At 41.5% G+C, this 14,467-nt stretch overlaps 1 protein-coding gene across 1 annotated transcript in view; it reads right to left on the bottom strand.

Moving 5' to 3' along the window:
- Window positions 1-2,742: 2,742 nt before the first annotated feature.
- Window positions 2,743-14,467, bottom strand: part of LOC136611935 (chloride anion exchanger-like) — a 47,495-nt gene continuing 35,770 nt past the window's right edge. The window contains exons 13-20 of the mRNA XM_066591920.1: window positions 13,451-13,557; window positions 12,399-12,468; window positions 12,222-12,314; window positions 12,045-12,140; window positions 11,672-11,911; window positions 10,830-10,884; window positions 7,394-7,539; window positions 2,743-4,806 (exon numbers count right to left, since the gene is read on the bottom strand). Coding sequence (XP_066448017.1) covers window positions 4,783-4,806; window positions 7,394-7,539; window positions 10,830-10,884; window positions 11,672-11,911; window positions 12,045-12,140; window positions 12,222-12,314; window positions 12,399-12,468; window positions 13,451-13,557 — 831 coding nt within the window. The 3' untranslated portion in view covers window positions 2,743-4,782. The remainder of the gene's footprint in view (window positions 4,807-7,393; window positions 7,540-10,829; window positions 10,885-11,671; window positions 11,912-12,044; window positions 12,141-12,221; window positions 12,315-12,398; window positions 12,469-13,450; window positions 13,558-14,467) is intronic.

Here is a 14,467-nt window from a genome sequence, read left to right as displayed (position 1 = left end):
CTTTATCTGCTGTGCAGGATGTAGCAGAGTTGGAAGGGACTCACCCAGGTAGTCTCTGTGGAGCTGTACCAGCACTCAGCAGGACCAGCTGCCGTACCTTTGCTGTTAAGCTCTTCTCCTTCTCAGGGACATGATGTTTCTGCGTCCCCAGGAGCAACTTTGCCTGCAGAGGGGGATTAATGGCGTCTTCGTCTCTGACGGAGAGCCGGGGGATCAGTGGTTTGGCTACCGCTGCTGTTTTTGCAGCAGTCAGCCACTTGGATTTCCTCCTGCTTTAAGGTAGATAGACCACCTTTGGCTCGGTGTTGGTCTCGGCGGTTGTCTTCTGAGTGATGCTGCTGATGGATCGCGGTCCTTGTTTCCCGCCCGCTGCCGCTTCCCGGAGCAGGTAGGTCATGCGTTCGGGGGGGTTTCGGGTAGCCGCTGTCAGAGCTGCAGGGCGATTTCTCGCTGAATTCTGAGGACACAATTTCGCTGTATCGCGGCTCTCGTTTCCCGCCTGCTGCCGCTCTCAGGAGTAGATGGGCCACGGTGAAGTCTCGGCTCTTTTCTCTCTCCTATCGGTATCTCACGGGTCGGTCAGGTGACCTGTTTGTGGTCCGGGAATTTGGGAGTTTGTAGTCGGAGTTGCGTGCTGGTCTCTGATCGTTATTGAGGTAAACTCACGCTGTTTTCTCTCTGCTTGCCGGAGCTCTAGCAGAAGACGTCCGCCATTAAGGGATGTCAGGACACGCCCCCATCATAAACTAGTTTTACCGCATAATACCACACTCGGTCACCTGCCCCCTAACTCATGTTTTGCGATGGCTTCCTCAGGGGGGTATAGTCCTGGACTTGGGAAGTTGTGCTTAAGTATCAAAGACTGGTTTCTCTGCTAATGAAACACCTGTATGGTCATATGTTCATAGACACTCCCAGGGAGGAATCAATCAGAAATGCCAGTATCCAAGATGGCGTAACCATCCATCTCAGGGCAAGTAGACATCACTTACTTGTATTACAGGAAGTGATGTCACTGATATTCATATATAGCTATCCTAACAAAATACCAGTATCCAAGATGGTGATACCATCCCTCTAAGGGCAAAAAATACATCACTTTCTAGTATTCAAGGAAGTGATGTCATTGATAGTCATACATATCTTTATCCATTATCGCACCTACCCAATAACATTATCCAAGATGGCAACCCATCATTAGCAGTGAAACCATTCTTTGCTACTTAAGCACAGCTTCCCCAGTCCAGGACTATACTTCCCTGAGAAAGCCATCGCGAAACGTGCATTGGGGTGCAGGTGACTGAGTGTGGTGTCATGTGGTAAAACTAGTTTATGATAATTTGTGTGTGAGGCCAGTGTTTCTTTTGATATGCATTTTAATTAGTTGATGTTATCTTTATTTGAACACTGTGGATCTCTCACTACAACATATGTATTGCAACTGAATTGCCACATCCCGTTCCTGCTCATTCAGTTGTCATCTCCTCCTGTGTATGCTTTTAATTGTCTTTTTGTATTCTCACATATATAAATAAAGTTTGGTACTTTTTATTCCGCTCCATGTGTTGACCTATTTTTTTGATTGACAGAAACTTGTTATCTCTATGAGATTTGCAGGTTTCTGGATAAAGTCACCCATAATAATTGTGATTTGTTGCTTCATCTATTTGTCTTAGTAATACATTTTCAGTGGCTTCTGTTATATTTGGTGGCCTATAGAAAACCCCTGTAAGTATTTTATTATTGTTTTACCCTCCATGTAGCTCTACCCATAGGGACTCTACTTGTTCATCTCTTTCATATACACCTTCCCGTAGTATGGGCTTTAAACAGGATTTGACCTAAAGACAAACTTCTCTCCCTTTCCAGTCCTTACGATCTCTTCTGAACAAACTATAGGGGCTCCTGCACACTTGCGTTTTTCTTGCACATTTTTTCCACGCGATATCGCAGCGTTTTTTTCACACGATTGTCAATAGGACTTTCTAATGTTAAAAACGCATCGCACAAAAATTGCAAAGCACCAACTTGCGATGAAAGAAAAAGTGTGCAGGAGCCCTAACCCTGCAAGTTAACCACCCAGTCACAGATTTTATCCAACCAAGTCTCCGTTATTCCCACTATATCACAGTTTTCCTCAGATATTAATTGCAGTTCGTCAACCTTATTGGTTGGACTCCTAGACTTTCTCTTGACAAGAAGACAGGATTTTGTTCCATGTTCATAGCTTTCTTGATCCACGTGCTGCTGTCACAGTGTAGGTTGCAGGTTCTTGAGGTTGAGTCTTTTTTTCTAAGTCTGAAGATCTTCACTATCTCTCACTTCTACCTCCAACCAGTCACCTTCTAACATTCTTCTGATGTCATACCCTATGTGCAGATGTTTTGTGCTGTTTGCAATGCTGCTGATGCTGCACTTGTACTTGTAACAACCCAAACTGGGGGTTACACTGATATGATTAAATCTTTTCAAACATTAAAGACCCTCAAATGCCTTAATTAACAATTAAGTTTTAAAATTGGATAATTTTTGAATCCTTTTGCTCTGATATTGTAATCGCTAACTTATATCAACGCTACAATCACACAAATAAGTTTTCATTTGATTCCGTCAACTCCTTCTAGATGCTTGATTTTCATAGCTCAGCCAACAATGAAGAACAGAACACAGCACATAATGATTACCCAGGCATTATGTCTGAGTCGGACATATTTATTTTGCCCTAAAAGGTTGCATGTAAACACAGTGTAAAAGACATGTATAATACAAAATAGTATAAGGAAACATAAATTTAAGGAAGCATCAAATTGGGAAAACAAGGAAACTGACCCTAACCTACTGATATAAGGAACCCCTGGCTAAAAGTGGAACACTTGTCTTGGTGAGGGTGAACCCACATCAGAAACCTGAGGTGATCGTGACTTTCCCTAGATGGTGACAGGAAATGTGGCCAAGGTCTATATGCAACACAAGTATAAATATCACAGATGAACAGGTGATAAGACATTACAGCACCTCAGATAAAGTAAATCACTAAACAGGCTTATATTAACTAAGATGCAGGACTGGACCTGGAGCCGCCTACAAGACCAGAAACACAGAAGACAAGGCCTGGACATGGCGCCATGAGAACACACCTTGCTGGATCTGGCTTTCAGGCAAGACTCCCAATAGGCAATGCTACGCACCATGGTTCTCCACCTAGATGACATTGAAAACAGAGGCAGGCACAATAACATCTGATTGAGGAGAGTGCCTGAACCTACACACTTAGATGACCTCAATGCTGCAGAAGTGGGCATCTTTAATACAATACGATACATTTCCTCTTTACAGTTTCCTCAGCTCACCCGGTCATGGACTGTCTGATCATTATTCATTACCACTGAAATTACAGTCTGGACTCTGTTCAATCCTACACCGACCTCTCAATGCAGCTAAGACTTGCATCTCACCTCTCTGGAAATCATCCTCCCTGCCTACCATTGCCCAGTGGTTTACCTGGGGTTAATGAGATTATGTGGATGGAACATTTGACTGCCTTCAGCAAGAGTAGCATGGACACAATTGAAAAACCTGGCATCATTGGTGCACTTTTACTTATCCTCGCTATGGGGCTTCCCAGACCTGATCCCTTCTACTTCTGTGCTTTGAAAATAGATATGTACAACCCCTTCTTTTTTCTGCTTCTCTTCCCAATATTTCCTCCCCTTTCCCTCCTTCCCATATATTCCCTAATGCTTTCTCATCTGTCTGTTTCAATTGTTGTTGTGGTGGTTTATTTTTCTATTATGTTTGTATGTTAGTCAGCAGCTTCGCTATGCCAGAGGGACCTATACAATGTTTATAGCTGATTGACCTATACAATGTCTATAGCTGATTGACCTATACAATGTCTATAGCAGAGTCAATGTGATTCTGGAATGCCTCCTATTTATTATATGATGGACTGGTCTTTTGCCTTGTTACTACAGTCTTCATTGTTAAAGTCTACTTATATATGGGTGATTTAAAATTCCAATATAAAACTTATTTTAAAAAAAAGACCAAAAACACCTTCAGACTGACAGTATAAAAGGTGTCCTCAATGAGGAGGAGCCAGGATAAATGTGTACAAACTAAAGCTAATTGGCTTACTGAGATACACCTCCCAGCTAACCAGTCTATCCACATACTGGCAGACGTTTTCCCATTGGCATAGTTTTGCACTGTTTCTACATAATAGGTTAGGACCCCAGAAGTTTTGTTTCTAGAAATTAATTTTTTTGATAATTTAAGGCTCCTTTCACATATGCATTGTGGCATTCCATCTTCATAGGAACAAGGAAATGGAATTCCAGCTGCGAATGGATATGTCACATGACAGAAACCAACAGCACTGGGGTTTTGTCAGGTGGCAGTCCTGCCACACAGCATTTTCGTGAACAAAATTTGCTACTTTGTCTGGGATTTTATAATGGACTTGCACCAGAAGCTTTGAATGAAGTCTCCCATACAGATGTGAACATAGTCTAATATTTACAGTTTGATATTAAAATTGCAATATAAGTGAATACATCTGGAGAGAATACATTATAAGCACTCATCTACAACAGTATTGCAGGGTTTGGAAATAACGCATAAGGTATTACGATTTTTACATTGAATGCCTAATATTTTGTACGTCAGTACTGATTGTCTTTCTTTCCAGTAACTGCTGTTGTTTTCTGTCCATGTCATCCGTAGAATATATTAATGGCATACATAAGTCCATACATAGCCACCGGCTGATCAGTATGATATCTAGAATTTTGTTTCCTCTCCCACCTGAAAAATAAACAAAAAGCAACATACAATTGTCAAATTAAATAAAGTTGTCAGAAACAGAAGTAGGCTCTGGGTAGTAGTGGGCTGTTAGGCACATTCTACACTCACTATCTCAGAATGCATAATTTCCTTCCAATCTAAAATTGAGAATAGAGGGTGTATTTTACTGATCACCCCAATCGCACTTAATAGATTGACAGCAATAGACAGGATGAGAAAAGAGATATTCCTGAACACTGATGCAGTGCCATAGGAGAATGGACAACAGTTGAAGTGGACTGGAATTCAGGGAGGATACTGATTTCGGTAGTTTATCTTATATTTTTGATTCTGAGATAGACTTCCAGGTGTACCATACTCTAAGCATCATTTTACATTTCACAGGCATAAACATATAGAGGTACATTTTAGGACATTTCACAAGGGACGGAATATTCCACAACAGCGTTGCAGTATATGCTGTCCCTGAATTCCACACCAAAATCTGCACTACTAACTGCGGATTTTGATGCAGAATTGCCGTCAGAATTCTACTATTTTCAATTCTGCATCTAAATCTGTACGTTAGCAATGCAGATTTTGGGGCTGAAGATTCCGCAGGAGGGCATATGCCAGAACACTGTTGCAGAATATTCCATCCTGTGTCAAAGGTCCTATTCAAAGATTACATTTTCCAGAATTCAAATAACCACAGAAAGCTCTTTGCAAACATTAGGTCTGCAAAAAATAGTGGGAGATTTGAGCTCTGAATTGTGCATGACTGTAAATACTCCTTTAGGCACAAACTGTAACTCATAATTAGCATACGCTAACCAAGTTACTAAAATGTGGTTATGCCTTTTTCTGTTAGTTTGATATTCTGAAATGGAAAATAATCCATCAAATGTTTGTTCCTATGGGTTCTCACACCCAAAGTCTAAATGAAATATTGGTAGTTTTAGGGCTCTATCACACCGTAGGAGTTTTTACGTGCACCCGCAAATGCTGTAGAAATGTGTGAACGGGTGCACAAGTCTAACATTTGTGCACCCGTTTAGACAGCACAGCCGCAATGCCATTGGGTGTGGCTGTATCCCCCTTCCCTCCCCCTCACTGACTTCCCTCCTCTCTCCTTCCCTCCGGCTGTTTGCAATGGAAGGGGGCAGGACAGGGCAGAGCTAAGCTCCCGCCCCTTCCTGCCCTATGTCTGCAGCCAGCAATAGGATGGGGCGTGACAGGGCGGAACTTAGCTCCATCCCATCCGCTCCCATTGCAAACAGCCAGAGAGGAGGAGAGAAGGGAGAGGGAGTTTAGCAGTCACACTGCTAAACTCCCTCCCACCTCCCTTCTCCAGCTACTGTCATTGGTTCCCATAGAAGCCTATGCAGTGGCTGATGTATTCTGGCTGGAAAGATAGCTCTAGGACTATCTTTCCGGCCCAGCGTAAAAGCACCCGGCACTATATTGGCCCGGCCGGGCACTTTTATGTTGCGGGAATATGGCCATGTGATCTGATGCATTGGAATCTAATGCATCAGACCATAGCGTATATCAGCCGGCCTTGAAAACAGCGTCCGATATACGCTTAGGCTGCAAAGTGAATACCCATCCTTGAGAATAATTTTTTAAAATCTAAATAGGGTAAAATTTTGAGTGGAATTATTTCTTAATATACGGTTATAGCATTCAAAGCTCCTTTTTCTGATGCAGAGCTCCAAATCCAAATATGGAGATTAACTTTAAAGTAAACTTTTAGACCTAAAAAGTGTCTGGTCCTTTAGGACCACAATAGCCTGGTCCTTTAAGGGGTTAAAAGGTATATCCACAAGATTGCTTAGTTTCTCTGAGAACAGTCACATTTTGCTCCACTGGCTAACATGGTACTAAACTTTTTTCTAGATTCCAGCCATATAATGCAAGAAAGAAAATACATTTCTCAGCTCTGAAAATGGAATTAAGCTATAATTATTATTATCCTGTTGTAGGACAGAGAAATTTGTTGTATCTTAAAGGGGTTGTCTCACGCCGAAACGGGTTTTTTTTTCAATAGGCCCCCCTTTCGGCGCAAGACAAACACAAGGGATGGGTTAAAAAAAAAACGTTTAGTACTTACCCGAATCCCCGCTCTGCGGCGACTTCTTACTTACCTTACCAAGATGGCCGCTGGGATCTTCACCCACGATGCACCGCGGGTCTTCTCCCATGGTGCACTGTGGGCTCTGTGCGGTCCATTGCCGATTCCAGCCTCCTGATTGGCTGGAATCGGCACATGTGATGGGGCGGAGCTATGAGGACCAGCTCTCCGGCACGAGCGGCCCCATTCACCACGGAGAAGACCGCACAGCGCAAGCGCGTCTAAAATCGCCAGAAGACGGCGAATTTAGACGGATCCATGGTGACGGGGACACTAGCAACGGAGCAGGTAAGTGAATAACTTCTGTATGGCTCATATTTAATGCACAATGTACATTACAAAGTGCATTAATATGACCATACAGAAGTGTATAACCCCACTTGATTTCATTAGACAACCCCTTTAATACCCATGTTGTATTCATACAGGCCATGCTGCATAGTAAATAAAAAGTGCAGTAATGATGGAGATTACCTTATATAGCACACTTTTTGGGGCATATTTCATGCCTTTTCTCTCCAGCACATGTAGAACTGCATCATGAACGGTGAGAAAAAACATTGATGTTTTGATGTCATTGTCAAAAAATGCACTTCGCTTTAACTTCTCCAACACAGAATCTATTGGGGAGGCAAATATGCTAGTGGTTATACTTCAAGTGAACTGCACATAACTGCCTTTAGCTCATAGTTTACATAGTAATAGATTAGATGTCTGACTCAACTTTTGGCAATTTTGAAGAATAAAATCCAAGGTATCACCACATAACACAGCGTCAAGACAAAATAAGTGAACCCTTTGGAATTACCTGGATTTGTGCATTGATTACTAATAAAATGTGGTCTGATTGTTCATTAAAGTCACAATTATAGACAACTAAACTAATAACACACAAACAGTTCTACTGTTCATATTCAAGTAAGTGAACCCTTTAATTAAGGGCTTTTTCACACGAGCATCGTTTTAACGGTCAGATAGCCGCACTAAAACAGAGCAGCTATCTGAGAATTAAATTGCAGGAATGAATAGCGGTTTCTAGTAGCGAGATTGCCACTCCCCCTCCCTTTGCCAGCCGTCTCCAATAGGAGTCTATGGGAGATGCTGTCAGAAGATAGGACATGTCCTATCTTTTGACGCGTGATTTTCTCGGCACGTAAAAAAAAAAATATCGCTCATCTGAAAGAACCCATAGGAAATCATTGGTTCTTTTAGATGTGATTTTTTTTGACGCACCCACTCAGTGTCAAAACTGTACTTTTGTGAACGAGGCCTCAATAATGTGTAGATCCCTCTTGAGCAGCATCACCTCCACCAATTGTTTCCTTGGGGCTCCTTCACATAAGCGTAAGCGTATTTGCGTAAACCACAGTGCTGCATTTTTACAGAATAAACTATGCTTTGTAGCATATTTTACCGTACTTTTTACGCCTATGGGGCATATTAATTTGAGCATGGCGAACAAGATGCATCGCTTGAAATGGCTAATTAGTTCTAGGTATGTTGTTTTTCCAGTGGAATTACATAGTGTGTTATGCATCTGCTTGCATATTGTGGGTGCATCTGTGCATGCCCCATTGACTTCAGTTGAGACCTTTGGTGTGCAAATCAGCAGAAAAGTAGAGCATGCTGCGTGTTTTTTTGCAGGGCTGAAATACACACGCAAAATAAAAAATGTGCGCGAATCCATTGAAATCAACAGGTTCTATACTCTGCATATAGCACTGCAAAAATTGTGTGTGCAAATACACCTGAGAAGGAGCCCTTAGGCCAGCTTCACACGGCCGTGACGGGCTCCCCCGCGGCGCCTTTCCAGAGACCCCAATACTTACCTCCGGATCCGGCGTCCCGCACTACGCTTCGGCGCGCATGCGCAATTGAGCGGGTGACGCGCCAGCCGCGTCATGACACGCCCACAGCGTCACATGACGCTCTGGCCGCATCATATGACGCGGATGGCGGTCTGCGGGGAAGCGGTTTCACGCTATTTTTCGCTGAGCTACAGCGGAAGATAGTGTGATGGACGGCTTCCATTGAATGCAATGAAAGCCGTCCGCGCGTACACCCGCGGCAAATAGAGCATGCCACGGGTGAGGACGGGGGATTTTACGGTGCGGAATTCTGCGGTGAAATTCCGCACCGTGAGCACTGAGCTATTAGGTTCAATAGAACCTAATAGCTGCGGGCAACGCAGCGGATTTCCGCCGCGTATTACACGGCGGAAATCCGTCCGTGGGAAGGAACCCTTAGGCTGGAAATAAGATTTGCACAAAATTGAGGAGGGATTTTGGACTATTCTTTTTGATTTTCATTTATCCATTCTCATTTGCGCATATTCGTTGCACGTAATACGCACGTGAAAAAGATCGCAGCATGTTCTATTTTATCACGTATTACACACATATAGCCCTACTGTTCAATGCAATCCATATACAATACTTTGCATATGTGCGACATTACATACGCAACGCCACTATGAGACACAGCGGAGAAAAAAAAAAAGCAAATAGTCACATTGCGCATGACAGCGTGCATGAGATTCACTGTCATGTGTGGTGCACAATAGCTGCATTTTACGCATACGGCCGTAGGAATGAGCCCTCAGTTGTTTTGATGCGCATGTTAATTGCACATCAAAAATGCTGCTGGAAACCATTTTTGTGTTGTGGTTTTCAGCCAAACCGTTTTCAGTAGCCGATGTGCTGTTTTTGCAGGCACGATTTTTTAAAGCACCTAGAATTTGTTATCTGAATGAATACATTGTAAACCAATGCTTCAGATGGTCGCGATTTTTTAACATGGCTATTATATACTACGTATATACGATCATGTGAATAAGGCCGCAAGATGATATAACATTTTATCTTTTATTTAACATCTAACATAATATTACAACTAAGTTGTGTAACTTTTTCCGCTACATTCTCTTTAAAAAAACAATAAAAAATTATTCATATAAAAACCTACTGCATTGCAGGCCCACGGTGTTTTATGGTAAAAATGCAACTGGTATTCAACAGCATTTTTAAATGTACAATTATCATGCACATCAGAAACAACATAGAAATGTCATGCGATGCAGCTTTAATTCCACATGGTTCACCTACATTGGCTTTAAATTGTGAAACAAGCAAAAAAGCATATAAAAGGAATGTATAGTCAGAAAATGACCCATTGCTACAATCAATATTTCATTTGTTTTTTTACAGAACACCATTATAGCCTATAGATGACAGATGATACAGTGCATTTAGACTGAAAGATGATCGCTCAAACAACAGTTTGAGTGACAGTTTTGAGCAATCATCTTTGCATAACTCTTAAGTAGCTAATTAGCTACTTAAAGAGTTAAATGCAGGCGGAGCAGGAGACCACTGATTGCAAGAACAAAGCAGCTGTTTGCATATACAAAGCTCCTTTGTTCTCTGAGCTTTCAGCTGGTATCCTGCTGGGAAGTGCCAGCCGGATACCAGCTGAAAGAATGCTATCAGCGCCGCCTGCTGACAAAATCAGCTTGCGGCGCTAATAAGAGTGATTGGTGATTTCTAGCTTGCTAGAAATGAGCGATGAATGAATAGTACATGATGGCCGCGCGCTTAGACATGATTATCGCTCAAAAGATGGCTTTTGAGCAAATTTTGAGCGATAATCGTTGTGTCTAAATGGACTTTTAGTCTTGGTGACCCCTCAGCCTTTCCTTCCCAGGTGCAGAAAACAGCATTCCAATGGAACCATGGATACAACCGTAGGCTTTCATTAGTAAAACAGAGACCAATAGTGTTTCCATTTGACATGATTTCCGCTGCTTTTCAGCACTAGTACCAGACAGAATAGTACAGTGGATGACGCTAAGCAAACAAGCACATTTATGCCATTATGCCATTAAGATGTAGTATCTGAAATACGAACTTACCGTCTGTAGCAACAATGTATACGTCTACATCAACCTTGATGAATTCATTTAAAATCTGTAAAAACAATGACACTGATTATGGAATCCATCTTAATAAATCCCTTATTGACCGACCTATTTTAAGCCTTAACAACCAACCAATTATCTAGTTTTTTTCATCATTGCATTTTTTCTGTGCCGCATCGCAGGTCCTACCCGGCTTCGCCGCAACGGATTGGACACCCCGTGTAGACGAGATTTTGGAAAAATCTCGTCCACATGGCTGGCTAATCCCGGGATTAGGAGCTGCGGGTGGATTTGTGAACCCAGCCTAAGCACTCCTCCCATGAAAACCTAAAAATTCAGAGTGCACTTAATCCTAATATTTAACTCCTGTTTGAAATGTTAACAGGGCTCCAGAAGGCTTGAAATCTGGCGATCTCTCAAGGGGCATACTGTAGCTATTGGAGGTGCACAGGTTGCAGTCAGACCCAGGCCCTTTTTCTTATAAGAAGATACCAACACTTTAATTGGCACATGACAAATGGGGGGAGCTCTGATACAGATTTTGGGCTAGGTCCCATGGGCTTCAGATACGCCTCTTGGTAGATTTTTTAATCTAGTACGTCAGCTGAAAGAATTATCCAGTACAAGAACTGGAGCAGACAGCATCATATATCTCATCTTCCTTGAAACCTTGAAGGATTTCAGGTCACATGAGTCTAACATGAATTTTCAATCTCTTCTTGATACAGATGTGTTTTAATTATCAGAACATAAGAATACTAGATCAACCCACTCCGAATACCACGAATAGTCATATGCAGCATTTAAGTAAAGAACAACTCTATTGTTATACTTACTCCTTTTAATGCTTTCATCCCTGTAATATCAATAAACGAGACTGTTCCAAAGTCAAGGATTAAACTGTGAAGTTCTATTCTGGGAACTTGAAAATTATTTGGAAGATCTGCATTCCAGTCAATGACAATTGGGAGATCTGCAGTGTCTATGGGTTGGTCCAACTCTTCAATCCTGTTGTTGTCCATTTCATCTTCATTATCTGAGTCTTTATAATCATATGTTGTACATATAACACCACTCTGAAAATGATGTTATTAGAATATTACTGTTGACGGTGGAAAGTTGAACGTGCTTAAAAAGTTTGTTATATTAATATGATCTCTACAGAAACTACAGCACTGAATATCATGTGATCTTGTGAATGCTACTTACTGTAGTGACATGTAACTCTCCCTTCTTCACTAATTTTTTTATTTTTCGCAGAACTTTATTCCGCTTCCGCAGAACCAGCAGTGGATTAAATCCCACCTTGAAATAATAAAACATAAAACAGTATACTAAAGAGAAAACAATATTATGCGGAGAGTATAAGGTGGGTGATAGACTTACAGTAGCAATGAGTTTGTCTTTGAAGAAAGCACTGTTTGCAAAAAATAATGGAGATGGACATCTGAAGATTTTCACTCCTTTCGGCTCATAGATCTGGGGACAATAAGACAATTAATAAAATGAGTGAAGAATATCTGTACGTACAAATCTCTGGGAAATATACCTGCTAAGACTTACAGAGGTGTAGTCCTTCCTATTTCTGTAGATGTCAGTATTTTCAATATTAGCTGTCTCTGAAAATTTGGGGCTGGAAAAAAATGGAAGATTATACCAAAAGGTGATTAGAGAATACAACAGCATGGCAAAGTGACTTTTTTTCCCCCTTCCATGTGTCTGGATAGTGCAGCTTGTTTTTTACAATGCACAATCACAATGGCTGCATCCTGCCTGGAGCGCAAGTGATTGGAAATTTTCCACCGGTTCCGTGTGTAGGTTTCAGTATAATGTGGTGGTCACCTTGCTGAGGAGAGCAGTACACCCTTTACTTATAGAATGATTTAGGCAAAGGTAATAGTACCTGTTCATTCATATAGGACTAACATGAACTAAGCAATAGAAGCAGGAACTCCATTGCAGAGGAACCAGTGAGAAAAAACATGGCTGCCAGGATAAGAGACCAAAAATCTAGGGATACGGTCACATGGGACAGAAATCCCACGGTATGACTGCAGCGGGTCTGTATGGAAATACCGCAAGATTTTCGCAGCAGAAATGCAGCTTCAAAACCCGCACCGCTCGGCACAGGTTTTGAAGTGTCTTCGCCACCTGTATTCCACTGCAGCCATCTCTCCCCATGGAGAGGAGAAAGACCGTCGCGTAAACGGCGATACAATTGATATGCCATGGCATTGAATTCCACGTGGCATGTCATTTTCAGCGCTGCTTGGCCACAACGGTTTCTCCACAGCCTGTGGACGAGATTTTTGCAAATGTCACCCACTTTGCTGGTTAGACTCGGGTTTAAGATTGGCAGCAGAATTCTGTGCAGCAATTCCGCTCCGTGTGAACCTAGCCTAGTATTTCAGAAAGTAGGTCACTATTTGCAGCTGTTCACTATGCCTATGAGTGCTAATGTCTTCAGCCCAAATACAATGTATCCATCTATAGACACTATGAAATCATAGGCAGTGCATGATGAACATGAAGGCTGAATGCGACCTCCAGACTGCCAGGTTATCATTACCATTTTGTACCTAAATTATGTGACTTCCAATGAAACATTTACTTACAACTGAACACGGAACACAACTGTCAGAAGTTCAATTCCTACACCAGCAGCAAGTCCAAGATCCAGGCCAAGAATTATAGATGCGATGAATGTCAAGACCCACACCAGCTGTAATTATTAAACATATTGGAGCTTATTTACTATTCAAAATACAACAGTTTTCTAGCACAAATTAAGGCAGAAAATTGACTTACATGCTTGCATCACATTTATCATATGTTTAGACACTTTTGGACAGTGTTTCCAACTTGTCAAAAATAGGGGTGTGGCCTAAACTGCACCAAAAATTGCACCAACATTTTGGTACAATTTTTGGTGTAAACTAAGCCAACAAATAGATGGTCTAAACTTAGGCTAAATAGTCTTAAAATTTGACAGATTTATCTTTCAGTAATAAATCTGGTGCATTTTAAGACTGTCTAAACTAAGTTTGCACTGCGTAACATTTAGACAGTATTAGTAAATATGCCCATTATATTTTATACATCAACATAAATAAATCGGTGAGAGGTACCCCATCCACCTATTTTGACCACTACTGTATATAGTGTTTATGCATATGTGGGTTAGTCTTCTGAATGAACATAGCCATGTGCATAACATATATGTTGAAATTTGAAAGCTGTCATAGAAAGACTAGGTGCACACTAGAGTAAACTTGTGTGTGTGTTGTGTCTGCAAAAACAGTTCTATATGTCTTCCATAGCAGTACGTGTATCAGCAGTATGTCATGCACTTTTCAATCCCACAAAAAGCCATAAACAGGCCAGAAGGCTGTGTGCTGTCCATTCTTTTTGCATCACCATCGACTTGAATAGGTGAGTCATCTGCAATCGCGTCACGATAGTATATGCCATGAGTTTTTCTCCCAATCTGTGTGTCCATGTAAAAAAAACTGACTTGCGTCTCACCACACTGTCTAATATGAGTCCATATACTGCCTAAACATACTCCGTTTTTTATTTGGATTGCACATGGATTAAAAATACTATTATGTTTTATCATATACACCATGTAA

Source organism: Eleutherodactylus coqui, chromosome 2 (assembly GCF_035609145.1).
Source record: "Eleutherodactylus coqui strain aEleCoq1 chromosome 2, aEleCoq1.hap1, whole genome shotgun sequence".
NCBI lineage: Eukaryota > Metazoa > Chordata > Amphibia > Anura > Eleutherodactylidae > Eleutherodactylus > Eleutherodactylus coqui.
The sequence above is the reverse complement of the archived record's forward strand: the minus strand, read 5'-3'. Positions and strand labels throughout refer to the sequence as shown.